Source organism: Podarcis liolepis (assembly GCF_965112155.1).
Source record: "Podarcis liolepis genome assembly, chromosome: 14".
In the NCBI taxonomy this organism is placed as follows: domain Eukaryota; kingdom Metazoa; phylum Chordata; class Lepidosauria; order Squamata; family Lacertidae; genus Podarcis; species Podarcis liolepis.
In genome coordinates this window covers 3,083,131-3,099,881 of record NC_139569.1, presented here as the reverse complement: position 1 = coordinate 3,099,881, position 16,751 = coordinate 3,083,131, and the positions used below count along the sequence as shown (strand labels likewise).

The following is a 16,751-nucleotide window of genomic DNA, read 5'->3' as shown; positions in this document are numbered from 1 at the left end:
TCTGAACCCTCGTTCTCTTATCTGAACACATTCCAGTTGGGATTCAGGCCTCATCATGGGATTGAAACTGCCTTGGCCGCAAAGCACCCGAGTCCTGGAAAGAGGTATTCATCACTCTGATACCCAAACTGGATACAGATAAAGCTCAAGTAAAGAATTACCAACCAATTTCTTTGTTGAATGTGGATATAAAATATTTGCAAATATTTTGGCTACAAGACTGAAGAAAGTTTTGAAGAAGCACATACATAAAGATCAATCAGGTTTTTTACCTGAGAACCATATGAAAGATAATATGAGGATTATAGTGGATCTGCTGGAAAGATTAGAGGGGGGAAAGGATACTAAAGCAATGTTAATGTTTATTGATGCAGAGAAAGCCTTTGATAATGTTTCTTGGAGTTTTATGAAACAGAACTTGTGTAATATGGGGGTCGGTCAAAAATTTCTTAATGGTATTAATACAATTTACTTTGAGCAGAAAACAAAAATTATAATTAACAATGTGATCTCAGAAGAAATTAGGATTGAGAAGGGAACCAGGCAAGGGTGCCCACTCCCCCCCCCTGCTTTTTATTTCTGTCCAAGAGGTGCTGTTGAATATGATAAGGAAAGATGAGGAAGTTAAAGGCATAGTAGTCGGAACTACAGTGGTGCCTCGCAAGACGAAATTAATCCGTTCTGCGAGTATCTTCATCTAGCGGTTTTTTCGTCTTGCGAAGCAACCCTATTAGCGGCTTAGCGGATTAGTGCTATTAGCGGTTTAGCGGCTATTAAAGGCTTAGCGGCTTACCGGCTTAGCTGCTAAAAGGCTATTAAAGGCTTAGCGGCTTAGAAAAAGGGGGGGAGCGAAAAAAAATCTCAAGACTCGCAAGACATTTTCGTCTTGCGAAGCAAGCCCATAGGGAAATTCGTCCTGCGAAGCGCATTGAAAAATGGAAAACCCTTTCGTCTAGCGGGTTTTCCGTCTTGCGAGGCATTCGTCTTGCGGGGCACCACTATAAACAATATAAGTTAAAAGCCTTTGCTGATGATTTGGTATTGACTTTACAGGACCCTGAGATCAGTGCAATCAAAGCACTGAAGATAATTCAAGAGTTCGGACAAGTTGCAGGTTTCAAATTGAATAAGAATAAAACCAAAGTTTTAGGGGGGGGGAATTAACAATACATAAAAAACTAAATTTAGAGGAAACCACAGGGGTGAAGTTTGTGAAAAAGGTGAAATATCTGGGTGTAAATATGACTGCAAAAAAATTGAATTTGTACAAAGAGGACAATGAAAAGTTATGGAAAGATATCAAAAGAGATTTGGATATCTGGACAAGGTTGAAACTATCTTTGTTGGGCCAAATTTCTGCGATAAAGATGAATGTATTGCCTAAGTTGTTATTTTTGTTCCAAGTACTTCCTATCATTGATAAGCTCAATTGTTTTAAGGAATGGCAAAGGGTATTATCTAAATTTATCTGGCGGGGGGAAATCCCAGAATTAAGTTTAAATTATTAACAGATGTGAAAGAGAGAGGGGGTTTCTCTCTGCCAGATTTAAGGATTTACTTTGAAGCTGCAGTCTTTTGCTGGATGAAAGAATGATTTTTATTGGAAGATACAGATGTATTAGATTTGATAATGTATTTGGTTTGAAATGCTTCGTAATAAACTGCTTCCATTCCAAAAACAAAAGTTCAGTGAAGATTGATTCTGCAATCCCCCACAGTGTGTCAATTTGTAAAAAAGATGTAGGTAGTCTCACCCATGTGGTGTGTGTACCCAGACCTGCCCAATGGCATTGTGGGTAGGCCTATACCAAGAATGCAATCACCTCTTTCTCCTTCATTCATCTGGGTTGTGTGCAGGGAGGGAGAGGTGTGGATTATTTCTTCAAGGGGGGGGGGGTTCAAATGTGTATCAAGTAACCACTCACTCCCTTATGGACAGCAAGATCTTGAATCAGATGGGAGGGGTACAAATAACAATATTATTATGATGATTCATTTGATTGAAAACAGCATGTTGAAGATGAACATGAATGATTAGGAATTGAGGGGGGAAACTACATTTTTGTGCTGCAAATGTGTTGGTGTATCTGCAGCTAAAGGCTACTGTAGTGTGTTATACTCTGAATAAGGAAGATCATTCAAAATACATTTCCAATAGCTTCCGGTTCCACACTGTCGTAATGGAGGCAGCCTCCATGACAACAGGAGATCATTGGTGAAGGAAAAATATGGATGATTCGTCTTGGTACCTGACTCTCGCTTCAGCATGGAGGCAGGGAAACGCTGAGTGCAAAAGCACTTCACCTGCCAAAACCCCTCCAACACCGCCATTAAGAAGCAGACCAAAGTACAAGTGCATGCTAGAAGAGATGAGATCACAAACTGTGGAACAAACCAACTTGAGATAGGACTTCACTCAGTACAAAAGGCAGTGAGGGGAGGAGCCTATGGTTTCTTTATTGAAAGTTTTCTTCTCTATATTTACTATTCAGCAACCCTCCTCTGAATATTAGTTTACATTATATTTGTACAAGTGAGGTGGAAGAAATTGGATTATAAATATGGAATATAACAGCAAACAGAACTGTGTGTGTAAAAAAAGGAAAAGGGGAAGGAGGCTCTATTTTGCAAAAGGTTTACAATAGAAACTTAGAGCTGACTCTTCCCCATCCTTTATTATTGAAGTGCAGTTTTTAAAAGTGAAATTCGTTTCGGTTTGCAAATCAGTTTGATCCTCTGGAACCATTAGTAGTTCTCTTTGGGGAAACATCCCAGAGGAACACCCAAAGCTTTTGCACTCGCTGCCGAAGTGACTGAGACACGACCAGGCTTCACTCCTCCTTTTGGGGACCACCTCGTGGCACCATCTTCAGAACTATTGGTTTCTCCGGCACTAAGAAGGCTTTGTTGCTCATCTTAAGGGGAATCTGCAGCAGGGTGAGAATCGAGAGAGCAATCAGCACATCAGTCAACCCATCTTAACATCAAGACCCCAGCAGAAGATCACAGGGGAGTTTCAATGTTTTGGTTTCCCTGGCTTAAATCAAAACATGCAGTATGATGCTATCTATGCCTTAGGCACTGGTGCCAGACATTGAAACTCCAAGTGCCATGCCCCTTGCCCCTTCCTTACACACACACACACACACACACACACCATCCAGCCTCCTCACCGGAGTTTCCTTGCAGATCCTGAAGGAAAAATGCTGCACCAGGATTGCAATTGCCACCTTCATCGTGACGAGAGCAAAGCGCATTCCCAAGCAGTTCCGGGGACCAGCTCCAAAGGGCAGGTATAGGTAGGGATCCACTTGATCCTTGTTCTCTTTGCTGAACCTGGTTGCATTCACAGAGATGAGAGAAATGGAGGCTGGGTAAGGAACCAGAACGGGCAGATCTGATGCCTTGATGGGAGAGGCAAAGGAAGAAGAAGGCAGCAGCTCAACTTTGCGACGAGAAAGTTGGTTTCCTGGACAGGTTGGTTCAACAAGTGTTTCTTTTTTCTTTCTTTCCCTGCCAGTAAATGGTTAACGAACGACAGCCTCTGATTGGCCATGGTTCCAGGAGGAAGAGTTTAAAAGGAGAGGATTTGAAGAGAGACAGGGAGTTGGAGTTGGAATTGAGGGTAGAGAGGTTGGGAGATAAGTAGGGAGGCAGGTTAGGAGAGATAATAAATAACAAGATGAAAGATTAAAAAAAAAAATTAAAAGATGATCCAAAAAGAACTCGCTTAAGAGAATCAAGTCTTTTGGTCTTAAGACAGTCTTTAAAAGAAAAATTCCCCATTTTTTAAAAAATAATAATAATAATTCCAGTAGCATCTTAAAGACCAACTAGGTATAAGCTTTCTAGGAATGAGCTTTTGTGTGTATACACACTTTTTCAGATACTCTGAAGCAGAGGTCGCTTCAGCCTTATAACTGTTGATGGCTGTCAAGGATGGCAGTTGGTTCCACAGGGAAGGGCAAAAGATTTCTAAAGGGATAGATGACCAAAATTAGTTTTAGCATGTATAATGGGACATGAATCCAATATTCAGACCAGGTCTCGCCATAGTTTTTAGTTTGGTAATGAGTTGTAATTCAGCAGCTTCTCTTTCAAGTGTATTTCTGAAACTCTTTTGCAATAAGACAGCTATTTTAAGATCTTGTACAGAATGTCCTGGGAGACTAAAGTGTTCTCCTACTGGTTTCTCTGTTTTATGATTTCTAGGTAGGAGACAGGTTGAGGTAAAAGGAGTGAAAGGGAGAAAGAGTTGGTTCCAAACAAAAAAAAGAAAGAACTTCCGCTCTGAGCGTATTCTGAAGGACAAAGTGTGGTGTCTTGTAGGAGGAATAGACCAGAATTTTACTGGGAGGCAGAGATTGAGGCAGGAGAAGGAGGAGCTGGAAAGGAACAGCCTCCTTGGGACTCAATCCAGTCCGGAGGGGAAAGATTCTTCTGAGGAAAAGAAGGAACTCCCAGACCCAGTGAAGGGATGGCGTGTGAAGATCCCTTTGGTCTATTACTTAAAGTCCCTCAGGAGCAGGATTGTTAAAGGGGGTGGGTAGCTGAAAGAAAGTATCACCTTATAAAGGAACCAACCTGCAGGCACGTACAAAGTCCATTTTGGGGGCCTAATCCAGCCCCTGTGGTAGTTTATTTCCTGGGGTAAAATGGTAAAAAAAAAACTCAACAAATTCAATCCTGAAAAAAAGCTCAACAGCTTCAACCCTTTGCTCGGCCCTCATGGCCCTTCACTTCATCAAATCTGGCCCTCTTTGAAAAAAGTTTGGACACCACTGCGTATAACGCAACCAAAAACAACCAAGGATGAGTTAAAGTGAAATAGCATTGCATTCCTGAAGTTTTTTCACTTGTGTTACATACTATCTTGACTTAAATAAATATTTATTGTTATTTAAAGAAAACTGGCCTGAGACTCCAATTTACCAGTTATCCCCTCACAATGGTCCCCCATAGGATAATCTGGGTTAGAATTTTAAGGGGGGGGGAACCTTTGGGTAAATGGTTGCTCAGTGGGGTGGGGGCAAATTATCTGAATGAGAACGGGCCCAACGGCTTGGGAGGGGAAAGTGCTTTTTCGCCTGTAGCATATTACTTGGTGGCAGCGCCATGATACGAAGTTAAAACCCACACAGAAACGTACCCAGAGACACAGAACAACCAGTTTAATAAAGTACTGAAGTTCTTTTATTAAAAGAAGGAAAATTTCCTGTCAGAAAATGACCAGCAAGCGCCAAGCGAAAGAGACTCGGGATGACCCAGTGCAGGGAGCTACTGCATCTGAGGAAAATCCTAGTACTGAGTAAGAAATGACGAGGTTAAGGTTAGAATTGGCTAAAGTTGAAGCAGAGAAAGAAAAGGCAAAATTAGCAGCTGAACAAGCCAGAACCGCAGCAGACATTCAGTTAGCACAGATACAGACTGAGAGAGATATGGCACAGAGAGAGAGCAGATTAGGAGGAAAAAGAGAAAGAAAGAGATGCCAGATTAGCCCAAGAATACAGGGAAAGGGAGGCCAAGATGGCCCATGAAAAAGATATGTTTGTTTTAAAAATGGAGGAAATTAAGCTGAGGGCAGAACTGCCACAACCATTGTGGGGGGTGGAGATTTTACCTCAGCTAATGTAAAGAGGTTTAAAAGGTAAATTAAAGGTGATGATGTACAGGCATTCCTATTTAGTTTTGAATGGACCTGTAAAGACTTAAATATTTCTGAGGAAAACTGGATGCTATACTTACACCCACAGGGATGTGGAATTTTGAGTGAAATATACTCAGATCTAAGAGAAGATGAAACCTCTGGTTACCTCACATTTAAAGGGAGAGTGAAAGTGATGTCTGTTTTATTTTCACCTCCAGCCAGGCATCTGCAAAATGCTGGTATCATGGGAATTGGGGTTGCTTGTGTGTAAACCTCCAGCCGTTCCCAACTGCTTGGGGTGGTTGCGTCTTTCCCCGGCTGAGCAGCCCTTATGCGCTGCTGCTCAATCGCTAGCAGAATCCGTCAGTGGGTGTCTCCTAAATTTCCTCCAGCATAAGAATTCCTTAACGGACAACCTTCGCCTCGCCTCTCTGCGCGGAAGCCTTCTGCGCAGAGTGGGCGTGCCAAGCGGTGGTCCTCCACTCTCCTCACTGACTTCACTGGAAGAGTCTCGGAGCCTCCCCTCCGAAGTGCTCTCTGCCTCTCCCTTCTTCCTGGTGTCACCTGGACTTCCTTCCCCAGAGGACGTCCTCTCTCTTCCCTTACTCGTTCCCTCTCCTGCAGAATCTGGGAGCCTAGCCTCTCCACTCTGCTCCGATGTCAGTTCCCTGACAGCTGGTATCCTGGCTGGCTTTGTGATGTTTGTATATGCCTTCATCACAGTTGAATTCTATTACAGTTTAATTGCTATGTTTCTATGTCTTGAGTCCCTGTCTAGAAAAAATGTGGGATATAAATAAATGTAATAAAATGGTGGTGATGATGATGTCAGCAGCCCAGCTGAGGCTGAAATCAGGAGCTGCTGGTGATCTACTAGTGGTTGGGTAGATCTTGCACTCATGTCATTCGAACATGTGGCCTTTCATCAGGTGGTGTATATTCAGAGCACAAGGTTTTTTGCAGTGGGATGGGAAGGGTTACCTCTCAGGTCTGAATTCGTCAGGTTCTGGCCAATATTCAGGGTCCCGATGAAGCGTATAGGGAGGAATGATCACATTCATGTCCTTCAGGATAGTCACCCCATTGATTTCCACATCTTTGTTGCAGGTCCTTTGCAGCCGTCCTCCAAGGGGATACAGCCTTTGCGTTTCGCTCAGGATCATGTCAAGATATTCCAGTTGCATGATGGCATCGTACGTGAGAGGAGCCTTTGGGGGGATTCAAGGGGGAAGGTTAGCTATAACCGGTGGGACCCTGAACCAGGCTCAGACAGAGACCTTCAGAAGGAAAGATCTCAGCTGAAGTGGCCTTATTCTGAGATTTCTGTCCATAAATATGACAATCTCCACGGGTTGCATTCAACCACTGGTGGCGGGTGCGGGGCATGCGGTATGCACTGGGTGTCAGCCATGAGGGCAGGTGATATTGCTGCGCCAAACACAGACACCCCCCCCCCCGCTTGCTGCATATGCGGGAGGTGGCTAGGGACGTTCGCTGTGCGAGCAGCTAGCCCCGCCCCCGCAGCTCCAGGTGCCAAGGCAGGTAGCTTCACCCCTGCATTCAACAGCTGCACAGGTGGAATGCAACTTGCACAACTGATCTGTTTCTCTCTCCACTGTCCCAATCTAACATGGCTCAAGTGCTAAGATCCTCAGTTGAGCCCCTTCTCTTGGTCCTATCAAAATCAGAAGCCCAACTGGCAATGACTCAAGAGAGACAGGGCCTTTTCGGTGGCTGCTCTGAGATTGCTCTATTCCCTCCCAAGAGGGGATAGACTGGCTCCCTCTCTGTCATCCCTCTGCCAGCAGGCTAAGATCTTCCAGTTCAAGCAGGCCTTTGAAATCTAAGGTCCAGGTGATGCTGACCACTGGGCTGATGTCAGGGCAAACTGGATTTTCCTTCCGGGTACTAAATTGTGTTTTGGTGTATTTTCGCTTTAGTTTCTAACTGGTTCATTTTTATTACTTCTCTGTCCTTGCCCCCCAAATTAGATAAATAACTCTCTTGTAACTTCCCCACCACACCCAAAAAACCTTCTCCATTAGGTCTGGCCTCACCTTTGCAACCCACACATTCTTACCTTGTTGGGCAGGATGGTATCTATCTCATCTTGAAGCTTCTGCTGGACATCTGGGTGAGTGGCCAAGAGGTAGGCCGCATAACCCAGGGAGTTGCTGGTGGGTTCGTATCCAGCAAAGACAAACATGAAGGACTGGGCCAGGATTTCAATGTCAGTCAAGCCTGCAAACAAGCAGAAGTGAGACAGTTCAAGTGAAAACAAGTACAGCCTGTAGTCTGGCTGGGAACATGATCCGTGCAGGTAACATGCATTGCAAGGCAAAGGGTTGCTGGAGGTATAAATGACTATCAGATTTTGAAAAGCTGGTCTCACAAGATCAAGTTCATGAGTTTTGTTGAATTAATTAAACTAAACCCTTTTAATGTGATTTTTCAATCAATGTGCAATCAAATGTTGCTGTTTTGAATTTTATTGTGTCATTGTCTGCCTTAGGGTGTTGTGCAAATCACTATTTGGATAGTAATGCTTTTGAGAGGGGAGGAGGTATTGAGAATGAGTTTGTGGAATCAAGGGGGTGGTGGCCCAGGGAAAAATATGGGAATTACTTCTGGGAACAGTCCTGCAGGCAACTTAAATAAGGTGGAAAGTGATATTCTGAGGCCTTTATCACTGAGTGTAATGACAAGGGAGAGTAGGGCCTTTTAGGTTGTGGCTCTCTTTCTGTGCAAAACTCTCCCCTGCAAGGTCTGCCAAGCGCCTTCACTGACCTCTTTTTAGCACCAGGGAAAGGCTTCCCCCTGGCTTTTGATAGACTGAAATGATGCTTTGCTGCTACTGGCCTGCTGCCCAAGCTTCCTATGGCTGTTTATGGGACCTGCTTTGTTCTGTTTTGTGCTATAATATATTTATATTTAAAATATGCTGTGAGTCACTGAAAGATCAAACCTATCCATTTTTAAGGAAATCAGCCCTGAGTGCTCACTAGAAGGACAGATCCTGAAGCTGAGGCTCCAATACTTTGGCCACCTCATGAGAAGAGAAGACTCCCTGGAAAAGACCCTGATGTTGGGAAAGATGGAGGGCACAAGGAGAAGGGGCGACAGAGGATGAAATGGTTGGACAGTGTTCTCAAAGCTACTAACATGAGTTTGCCCAAACTGCGGGAGGCAGTGGAAGACAGGAGTGCCTGGCGTGCTCTGGTCCAGGGGGTCACGAAGAGTCGGACATGACTAAACAACAACAACAACAAAGTCACTTGGAGACCTTTGAGTTACAAGAGACTGAAAAGTCATTATCATCAACAACATACGTGGTGTTAGAAGATTGGGGGGTTGGTTTAGAATCGTGTCTGTGGGTGCAGTCTTGTTTCTGGCATCCTTCTGTCTTGAGAGACGATGGAGTGTGCCTCTGGGGATGAAGTCAAATTGCTGTATTTGCATGACTGAAGTGACCCCTCCAGGACCCCAAGCCTGGGCAGTGTGTCTGGAGGTCCTGGGCTGCCCAGAAGACAAGACCCCCCCTCTTGGTCTTGCTGATGTCCAAAGGAAAGCAGAGCAATGTTTGGCAGACTATTGTATTTTAATATTTTGTTGGAAGCTGCCCAGAGTGGCTGGGGAAACCCAGCCAGATGGGCGGGGTATAAATAATAGCTTTATTATTATTATTATTATTATTATTATTATTATTATTATTATTATTCAGGTGCAAGTGAAGTTCCTAAGTCATCGAGGATTTGGGCAATTTCAACTCCTCAGGAAAGACAACTCGGGAACATGATCTGTGTAGGTAACATTCATCGCATTGCATTTTTCAAACTGGGATAGGCAATTTCAAGTCTTCAGGAAATACAACTTCAGTTCAGTTAAATTGTGTGGCATTACCTTTATAGGAGTGGTTCAAGCCATTGCTCTGGTGGTCTGTCTTGGCACTTTGGGAGTCAATCATCAGCTGCAGGAAATCTACCCGGCTCTAACCAGAAAACAAATAAACCAGTGGAGAAAATGTGCGGCAGAGAGATCCCCACGGGGGCCACTGGGCCAAGATGGTTTGAAGCCCCTGGTTTTTTAAAGGGCTAAATACAGCCATGAGAACTGGCCCCCTTTGCCCTTGAGGACATTGGCCGTGTGATCATCTCACTGTAATTAGGCACAACCAGACATACTGAGGGGGTAAAAGAGTCAAGATATTAGGCTGTTTTGTGGAACAAAAAGCAGTGAAGCAGCACAGAGAAAAGTTGAGTCCTAGGGGATTTTTCAGTGAAACACACACACACACACACACACACACACACACACACAATGAAAGCCCTTTTCCAAGCCAAAGATATTCACCCCCAAATTACGGCACAGTCTTAATTCTTACCTTTTGCCCTTCTTTCTGCCGCGTTTCCTTCATTTTTGCAAAGGACCTTGAAAAGAAGCTTAAAGCTTCTGCATTGAATATATTCACGTTCATTAATTTGAGAAGAGGAATCAAGAATGGGAACATGGCTGCAAGAGACAGAAATCGTACGGTGAACAGGAATCAACCTTCCTGAGGCAAAGCATTAGACTGAGGACTAACAGGTAAGTTACACCCTCTATTGTGAATGTAGGGCTGTCATAACCCTACCTGGCCAACTCCCCTGGCAACGTCCCCCACAGTTGGGATTGGTTAATTGTCGATGCTAGGCGGGAACCTCCAGGTATCCAGCTGGGGGTGAGGGTGGGGGCAAAGCTAGTTCTTAGAATAATCCTCACAATATTTTAGATCCAAGTGCAGTCTAGAAAGAAATCATATTTTGGAAAGGCCATCATGGCTCAATGGTCGACCCACATTCGGTCCTCGTGACCAGGCTGAGCTGGGAATGGCCCCTGTCAGAAACCCTGGAGGACCTAGTAGAAAAATCTGTAGAAAATTCTGTGCTTGGTGGACCAGTTATTATGTTTCCATAATAACCAGGCCGCAAACTTCCACTGGGCCATCAGAAATCAGAAGACAACTTACCTATCAAAACCAAGCGTGGATCAAAAGATCCAAACTTGGTCACCTTCTTGATCTCCTTGACAAAAGGATCTGCAGGGTTGTTCATAGAGTCAATGTTCACACCAAACGAAGTGCTGGTGACGACATCCATGCTGTAGGCTCCAAAGACGCTGGGGAGGGAACAGAGCAGCCAAATTAGGCTCTCAGTATACAGTGGTACCTCGGGTTACATACCCTTCAGGTGACAGACTCCGCTAACCCAGAAATATTACCTCAGGTTAAGAACTTTGCTTCAGGATGAGAACAGAAATCGTGCTCCGGCAGTGAGGCGGCAGCAGGAGGCCCCATTAGCTAAAGTGGTACCTCAGGTTAAGAACAGTTTCAGGTTGGGAACGGACCTCTGGAACGAATTAAGTACTTAACCCGAGGTACCACTGTACTTAGGATTTTCCATAGGCCTGTTTCTGGCCACCCAATGGGATCTGGATTCACCTCAAAGGCAGCCCACATTGTATGCTATGCTGTTTTTGACTGAGGCCTTTCCTGGCTCAAACCACTTACTCCTTCATAACCACAAATTCATTCTTTTCCACTTTCTTCTGAACGTTTTGCATCAAAACCTCCCCGTAGTGTTTGATGATGGGAAACATCTGAAATACAAATCAATGAACTGAGATGTAAACACCTATGGGCAATTTCAGACTGAATAGTTTGAATGGTGCTTGAACTGTACAACCCATATTTACCAGTGGAAGTACTTAATACTTAATATCTTTTTCCTTTTTTTACCTCCTTGAGCTTCCCGCTGGTGAAGGTTGGAGAGAGAATAGTGCGAATCCTCTTCCATTGTTCGTCCTTTGCCAGTGAGACGGAAGACTTCAAGATCCCAACTAAATCTATATCCTAGAGGAAGCAAAACAGTTTGGAACCAATGAGTGGCAAAGTCAGGTTTTGAACTCATGATAGATGTGGAACCAATAATATCCAACAGGGAATTGTAAACGGAATAAACATGGAGGGCAGTGATGGCTGGGTGGCAAAGTTCACACTTGACTTTTGGAGAGGGATTAATCTGCCCTCCCCATTACCCCAGTTTGGTGCCAATGGAGGGACATGTAGAAACTCTCCTACTTCCATGATGCTATTGTATACTTAAGAAGTGAATGCCTACCCGACGGTTGGTGAAAGTGGTGTAACACTCTTTCACGAGGACGGCTTTTATAATAGCCGGATCCAGCGTAGCTAACATAGGCTTTCGGCCATCGTAAATCCTGGATTAAGAGTAAAGAATGGTATGTTTTTGAGATCTCAAAGAGATCCAGTTGCAGATTTAGCAGTTTCCCGCCCCAGAACATTTCCTCCTTGGGATCAAGCAATGGGATTTGGGCTAACATGAGAAATACAAGCAGGTCATAAAAGGTCACTTACCCCCAGGTCCTCCCATATTTCTGAAAGCACTCATAATCAAAGTTGATAAACCCCTGTGGAAAGACATTTAAGAAAGTTAAGAACAGCCTTTCTGAACCGGATTAAGGCTCATTTTGAGGAGCACCTCTGATCCCAAGAGGGGGGAGCAGAAAGGGGCCTCAGGAAACCTCTTGAGCAGGGCAAGAATGTCACCAGACACTCACCTTACGATAGGACCAGATATTTCCAAAGAAAGGCAATGGCGATGGACCTGGAATGCCCAGTTTCTTGAAGACGCCATACGGCCAAAATCCATATCTGTTCATTTTGTAAAACGAGAGAGAGAGAGAGATGCAAATCTGTCAGCAGAGCATGGAAGCCTGTCCAGGGTTCAGAGGGGAAACCTGGCAGGTTGTTGCACCTGTGTGTGGGCTCCTCCTGTTAAAAAATCCCACAAGGAACTGACATGAGCACCACAGGGCAAAAAAATTGGCACACATGAGTTTGATTAACTTTGTTGTTACATTAAGAGTCATTTTAACCTTTTTAACCAGTGGGTTTGTTTTTTTCTTAAAAATGTTTAGGAGTACTCTCATTTTGACTCAAGAAAATCACAATTTTATAGTTCAAATCAGGAAAAATAAATACAGTAAATGGGCAAAAGTACAAAGATGCACAAAATGTTTAGGGGAATATGTACCCCTGCATACCCCCCCCCCCAGAAAAAAGCACTGTTTTTACAATGAGCAAAGTCATTCTGCAATTAAAGTTGCCAGAAAACAAGGCAGGGATTTGTGGGCCCCACCTCACTAAGCTTTAAATAGGGGGTTGATGTGGGCAGAAAGCAACTGCCCTGCACAGCTCCTTCAATGAAATCACCCACCAATTCCTAGAGATCAACTTGCTGCACATCCTACTCTGCATATATACAATAATAAACAGGCTCCAAAGTCCACCAGCTGATCTCTCCCCTGAAAATCCAGCTCTTTCCTTCCCTTGGTTTTTTGCTGTACTTTAAAAGGAACATTATCTTTATTCTTACATGTGTGTGTGTTGAGTTATATGTGAAAAGATGAAAATGTCAAGCTCAGCATCTCACCTTCCCCTCCCAACCTGAAGGCATAGCTGAGATCAGAATAAAAACAGGAGAGTTCATAAGCCCTGGAGCAGAAAGAGTCCAATCGCTGCTGCTGACCAGGCCTGTTTTTCTAGAAAAAGAGATGATGGAATTCACCAGGAACCTTCTCTTAGGTGCTCACCTGACAGGTGCCAGAACCCACCCGAGGGTGGTGGAACTGAGTTCCTGGGAGTTCCCCCTGGAAAAAAAGCCCTGCTGCTATCAATATAAAGGGAAGTGTTAGCACGGCCGCATAATACAAAATGTGACAGGTACACTTTGTCCTGCAGTCTTTGTTCTTGGGCAGAATAAAGAGCCACTAGACTGCTTTAAAAGTCATTCAGGGTGGGGGGGATGCTGGTTGCCCTCACAAATTGTTTGCATCCATTTCCCACAAAGTGCCGTCTCCGAAATTATGTGATACCATTTTTGGTACATTGGTACCTTTTGCTTCTTTTCAATCTCCGGCTATCAATATTCTTGCTGCTGTTAATAAGTAATCAATCATATGTTCATATAATAGACCTAGAGTTGTCGCGGCTGAATATACCTAACAATGCTATCTCGGGTTGGGGCGGGGTTCCAAAAAATATTTTATTAATAAATCAAAGATAAAGAGCAAAAAGAAATACTGTCACAGGAAGTTGAAAGCAGCAGAAGCAGATATTCTTTTTTTAAAAAAAAAAATTAACTGTGGAATACAATTAAATCAGAAACAGAAAGCAAACAGACACAGAAACTCATATGCTGAGTTCTATTCATATTGAGTTGCAACCATTGCTGGTCCTCCTGAGAGCAGACTCATAGAAACTAAAGGACGTGACTTAGATCTATTAATTCCAGAGGGTCTACTCTGACTGAAAGTTGGTTGGATACAACACAGAGAGCCCAACAACAGAGTAATTACCGTATTTTTTGCACCATAACACTCACTTTTTTCCTCCTAGAAAGTAAGGGGAAATGTCTGTGCGTGTTATGGAGGGAATGCCTGCGGGTGGCGGGGGGGATCTGCTGCAGTCGTGAGCAGAGGATCCATGGTTCCCCTTCCTTCCCTCCTCCGTGGTTACAAAGCATGGATCCACATGGATCCTCAGGATTTTTGCATTGGGCTACTCCAAACTCACTGTCAGATCACATGTCTGTGGCCACAGCATGAACCACAAAAATCATATATCCACTATTTCATTTAGAATATTTGCTTTCTTGTTTTCCTCCTCTAAAAACTATGTGCGTGTTATGGTCTGGTGCGTGTTATAGAGCGAAAAATACGGTACATTCTGGGTAGCAAAGAGCTGGGTAGCAAAAGCTCATCCCATCCCCCGCCCTCCGTAATGGCTATAGTATTCAATTAGATTGCTATAATGTTCTTTACATGGCTGTGTCCATGAAAGCAGTTTAGAAAATTCCATCAGCCCAGTGATAGCCAGAAGTGTTTTGTTGATGGCCAGCTGATCAAACCGCATGAGGTCAACCTTTCATCAATCTCCAGAGTTGTCACCTTCTTCCCTAGTTTTAAGCTTTAAAGGCCTCGCAGTCCTGGGCTAGATAGAGTGGGTTAGGAATTGGCTGCTTCTGCCCAAGAACTTTGTCCTGTGTCTCCATTCCTTCTCCCTGTCCCTCAGCTGCTGAGCCATTGGGATGTGAGTTCAAAATAAAAGGCTTCTGGCATCATGGTTGGCACCCAGAAGATGGAAGCCCTTCCAAGGACCACTATTAGGTGCATACCAAAGACAATACGCTGTGCTTCTGGAGCTGCTTCTACAACCCAACCATATGCAAGCTTCCTCGGAAGTAAATATCCTTGCAGTTCAGAGGCTGCCATCTCTTATGGCTTTCAGAAGAAGAAGCAGATTTAAAACGCCCCCATTTCTTTTTCATAATTAGAAAACGGCCAAAGAAATGATAAGAGAATGATACATACAGCATGAAAAGGCCCAGGAAGGCAATGAGAAGGAACCATGTCTCAGTGGAGAAGCTTGGAAGGAGATCCATCTTGTTAGCCCTTGATGACTCTCTGGCTTTGAATGTGGATTTCTGCCCTCTTTATACTTGTTCAGGGCTGGAGCTCAAACAGCAAAAACAAAAATTTCGCAATAGCTTTTGCTATCCATTCAACTTTGCTCTGATAACTGGCTGCCTCAGAACAAGTTTGCTTTGTTTGCTGTGAAAAGAGGGCAGGTGAGTTCTGCTTTCACAGAAGAGGCAAGGACTTAGAGAGGGTGTGTTCCCTTGGCTGCCTTCTTATGTAAAAACATCTCCTGCCAACCTCTCCAGGAGATGCATGATGCCATCTTCTGATTCCTTTTGCTACAGAGCAGCTTTCACTCACCTGGTGCCCTACAGATCTCTGAAAAGCCAAGGGGCTGTATCATTTGACCGCCTTTTATGGGGTACAGTTGCCATATCAAAGTGCCTGGAAGATGGAGCAAGCTTGCTTTCTGCTGCTCTGGAGGTGAGCACCCAAACTGATGGATTCAAGTTACAAGAAAGGAAATTCCATCGAAACCTTAGGGAGAATATTTTGACTGTAAGAACTGTTTGACAGTGGAACAGTCTCCCTCCAAAGGTGGTGGACTCTCCTTCCTTGGAGGCTTTCCCAACAGAGGTTGGTTTTCTTATATTAGTGATATAAATGGCAAAAAGACCAGAAAAAGACTCCAATCAACACATGCATCTTTACAGAGTGGATATTTAAATGCACCCTGAGCAACACGTGTTATTTGCAACAGGAGGGGGAAATCCCCTGGCTTCTTCTGCAGTCTGCCTCATCTCTGCCTCTTGACCAACCTCCTCTCCAGCCTCCACTTCTGCCTCTGATGCTAGACCACTCTCTGCCCCAGCCTCTTCCTGCTCACTAAACCCTGTTGCCTCTTCTGCTTCTGACACCTCCTCCTCCCAGCCTGCTCCCTCCTCTCCCTCTGACTACTTCATGCCACCACCGATCCCCTAGCTCTGAGCTTCCTTCCCTGGGGGTTTCCTTGGCAGGAGAGGCTTTCTTGTTTCTTGTCTAGGCAGCTATTCCCAAATCTGAGCACAATGGAGCAGCTGCAGCAACAGGGGCGCTCCCCCTCCACCTATTTATGGGACCCTATGGTCTGCACACAAAGCCATCAAGATTTTCCTGCATGGAAGCCTCCTCTGCCTCCTCCTCTCTGGGAGACAGTGGTGCAGGAGAAGGTGGAGAAGCGCCTGGCCCTTGGCTTGCCTGCCCTGCCTCTTCCTCCAGCTCTGAAGCTTCCCCTGCCTCCACCTCTTGCCCCCTGGCTGGTACAGGCTGCCACCTTAAGGTGCTAAGATCCCCAGGTGAGCACCTTCTTTCAGTCCCATCAACATCAGAAGTGTGGTTCATGGAGTAATATTCAAATGGGCGCAAGGTGTAGGACATAATATGCAATTTCAGGACTGGATAAAATTGTGGAAAGTAAATTTGAAATTTACAGATTGTATATTATTGAGAGAGAATTATATGAAAATGATGTATAGATGGCATTTATCACCGGTTAAATTGGCAAAAATGTATAAAAATGAAAAGAAAAAGTGTTGGAGATGTGAAACAGAAGGTACGTTTTATCATATGTGGTGGGACTGTAAAAAGG

General features: G+C 44.3%; 2 protein-coding genes and 1 long non-coding RNA gene across 3 annotated transcripts in view; 1 reads left to right on the top strand and 2 right to left on the bottom strand.

Annotated features, from left to right (window-relative positions):
* Window positions 1-16,751, bottom strand: part of LOC310693083 (cytochrome P450 3A12-like) — a 65,348-nt gene that overhangs the window by 25,530 nt on the left and 23,067 nt on the right. The window lies entirely within an intron of this gene.
* Window positions 1-16,751, top strand: part of LOC310693133 — a 28,573-nt gene that overhangs the window by 10,213 nt on the left and 1,609 nt on the right. Inside the window, exon 2 of the long non-coding RNA XR_014518992.1 lies at window positions 9,369-13,444. This is a non-coding gene — a long non-coding RNA (uncharacterized lncRNA). The remainder of the gene's footprint in view (window positions 1-9,368; window positions 13,445-16,751) is intronic.
* On the bottom strand, window positions 2,433-15,280 carry LOC310693082 (cytochrome P450 3A9-like). The gene is made up of 13 exons (XM_083474759.1): window positions 15,077-15,280; window positions 12,263-12,356; window positions 12,060-12,112; window positions 11,803-11,902; window positions 11,421-11,534; window positions 11,193-11,281; window positions 10,653-10,801; window positions 10,029-10,156; window positions 9,548-9,635; window positions 7,728-7,888; window positions 6,629-6,855; window positions 3,174-3,336; window positions 2,433-2,927 (listed from the first exon to the last, which is right to left on the bottom strand). The coding sequence occupies exons 1-13, from the start codon at window positions 15,145-15,147 to the stop codon at window positions 2,832-2,834; spliced, it is 1,533 nt and encodes a 510-aa protein (XP_083330885.1). The 5' UTR covers window positions 15,148-15,280; the 3' UTR covers window positions 2,433-2,831.